This window comes from Micromesistius poutassou, assembly GCF_964030765.1.
Source record: "Micromesistius poutassou genome assembly, chromosome: 2".
NCBI lineage: Eukaryota > Metazoa > Chordata > Actinopteri > Gadiformes > Gadidae > Micromesistius > Micromesistius poutassou.
Window position 1 is genome coordinate 17772494 of NC_140272.1, and position 2500 is coordinate 17774993.

Genomic DNA, 2500 nt, shown 5'->3' on the forward strand with positions numbered 1-2500 from the left:
GACAAAATTATGTTTTCCCAGACTTGTTTGTCTTTGATAAAGCAGGGCTTTATAAAACTGACTACCGTCTGAAATCAATCTTTTAATAGCGAACAAAAAACCTTAATGGTACCCTATCAAACATTTAGACATGTATCGACAAAATACACACTTGAATATTACACTTTGGATACGTAACAACATGAAAAAGTCTTGGGTTCTTTTTTCACGTTGTTTTTTTTCTCCCCCTCATCTGGGTCTCTTTCGAGTCGCTCCCACCTCTCTCTGCTCCCTCTGCTGTTTGAGGGACAGCTCCTCGCTGCGGCTCAGCTCCCGCCGCGTGTTGGCCAGCTCCACCTCCAGCTCGGCCAGGCGGCCGTTCATGGTGGTGGAGCGCTCGCGGCTCTGGGCCAGGTCCTGATTGGTCCGATCCAGCAGCTCCTGTAGCTCCGCCGCCCGGTTACTGTCGTCGTGGGCGTCGATGGAGCCATTGGGAAGTCTCTGTCGAGCGGGCGGGGGAGAAAAAAACAGGAAAAAACAAAGGACGCCGTCAACGCCATGATTTCGTGTTGTGCTACCATCATGGAGCATGCGTCACGGCAGCCATTGCGCTCCTAACAATCCCTTGGATCGCCCACTCCACTTTTCCCTTGCCCTTTCGGTGGCTAGGGTTAGGGGGTTTCGTAGTAGAATACGGCCTGGAAAGCCCTTTGAGACTGGAACTGGGATTAAGGGCAATAAAAATACATTTGGCTTGACTTAACTTGTCAACACACACACACACACACACACACACACAGGCATCCTCTTCTTATTGAGAAACTGTACTGCAGGATGTCTGGGGAAACGACTATGTTTCTTTTTGGCCTCGAGCGAAGAGTTGTCAGCAAGTGAGGGCTGCATCAGGCCTTTTGCTGTGGATGTTTTGCTGCTGGGTTTCTTTTTTTGCAGCTCAAAGTGCTGTTAAATACAGGGTATTAATTTACCAAACCTTCAGGGCGGCATATCCAAACGGGGAAAAAAAAGAAGAAGAAATCAGGAAAAGACTCGAAGATTTGTTTTCTTCCCAGCTTAGGAAATACAACATAGAAAACAAATCCATCACACTGCTTTGCAGGGATGTTGCTAAAACGGGCCTAGGGAATCTCAGTCTGGTACATCCCCCAATACCAAATTCAACAACGCCTGAGTCTTTTGGAAACGCATTAGAAACATCCCCCCCACCACCACCACCTGACTCTGCACATGCCCGAAAGAGTGAACCCAGGTGTACTGCTTTACTGTCCTGGTTGGGGGAGGGTGACATGTGGATGTGACTGCGTGCTATGTTAGCGAGACCTTCCAGAGGTATATCTAAACTGGAGGCTGGAGGTCATGTTGGTGAAGGAGGGGAGGGGGGCTGTCAAGGATGCTGGGTCTAACAGCGTGCACTGTGGGTCAGAATACTAAATACTGCCCACTGAGGGGTTGGAAGTTTGATGGGGCGCTGAGACAACATTCCCTCTAACACCAGTTAACACGTCTTATCTTTTATATTGAAGAGGTTCATTTGGCCTACTGATATATATAGAAAAAAAAACGGGGGGAATGGATAGAACTCAGCTCAACTTATGTCTCTGGTAGACAGACGCCGGGGCTAAATGAGGCAACCAGGAAGGAATAGCTCCTTCTGGTCCATCTGAGTAAGGCGATACGTCTACCTGGACCTTGCTGGCAGGCCTGCCCAGCGGAGGGATAAACATTGCGTAACGTCTGCTTGTTCCAGACGCCAGCCACATATGGTGAATGGCAAATGCGCTGCATTTACCGAGCGCGTTTTTTTTCTAACCAGCGGCCACTCAGAGCCCTTTTCAATGACTGCCTAATTCACACACCGACGGCGGCGGCGGCAGCCATGCGACAAAGGCGACAAGCCAGCTCGTCACGAGCAGTTAGGCTTAGGCGTCTTGCTCAGGGACACCTCGACGCTCAGCTTGGAGGAGCCAGGGATTGAATTAGCAACCTTCCGGTTGCCAGTCAACCCCGTTATACCTCCTGATCCACTGCCGCCCACAGAGCTGGGGAGCCCAGGGTCCAGACAGGTAGGGACCAAATAAAGAATTGAATTATCATGAGCAGTTAAAGATCTTAAGTTATCTGTTGCAATTCCTCTTAACCATAAAAAAAACCACTCAAACACTTTAGATCTGACAGTTGTAAATGCTTTCACTAAACAAACCTTGCAGTGTGTTTCAGTGTGTTTTTCATGCGTTATCTGTCTTACTTTGTCTTACCTGTTTCTTGTAATCGAATCTTCCCAGTGTTAAGTATGTTTTGTTGAACCTGTCTTTTCTGTGCTTTTCTGTTTTTGTGTTTCGTCAAATTTTGTGCAATGTCTACGTGCTCTGATTCTCTGTTTTGTCGTATTTTTATGTAATGTCTAAGTGATGAGTTTTTATGCTTCATGTTTTTTTGTGCGGTATCTTTATGTCTGTATGTCAGGGCTCCGTTGAAAAAGAGGCTAAAGGTCTCAATGGGACTC

At 47.6% G+C, this 2500-nt stretch overlaps 1 protein-coding gene across 1 annotated transcript in view; it reads right to left on the bottom strand.

Annotated features, from left to right (window-relative positions):
* The window catches only part of ppfia4 (PTPRF interacting protein alpha 4), a gene marked incomplete at its 5' end in the record, with an annotated part of 53845 nt that overhangs the window by 20206 nt on the left and 31139 nt on the right, over positions 1 to 2500 (bottom strand). Inside the window, one exon of the mRNA XM_084463657.1 lies at positions 259 to 480. Within this exon, the coding sequence (XP_084319783.1) occupies positions 259 to 480 (222 nt within the window). The remainder of the gene's footprint in view (positions 1 to 258; positions 481 to 2500) is intronic.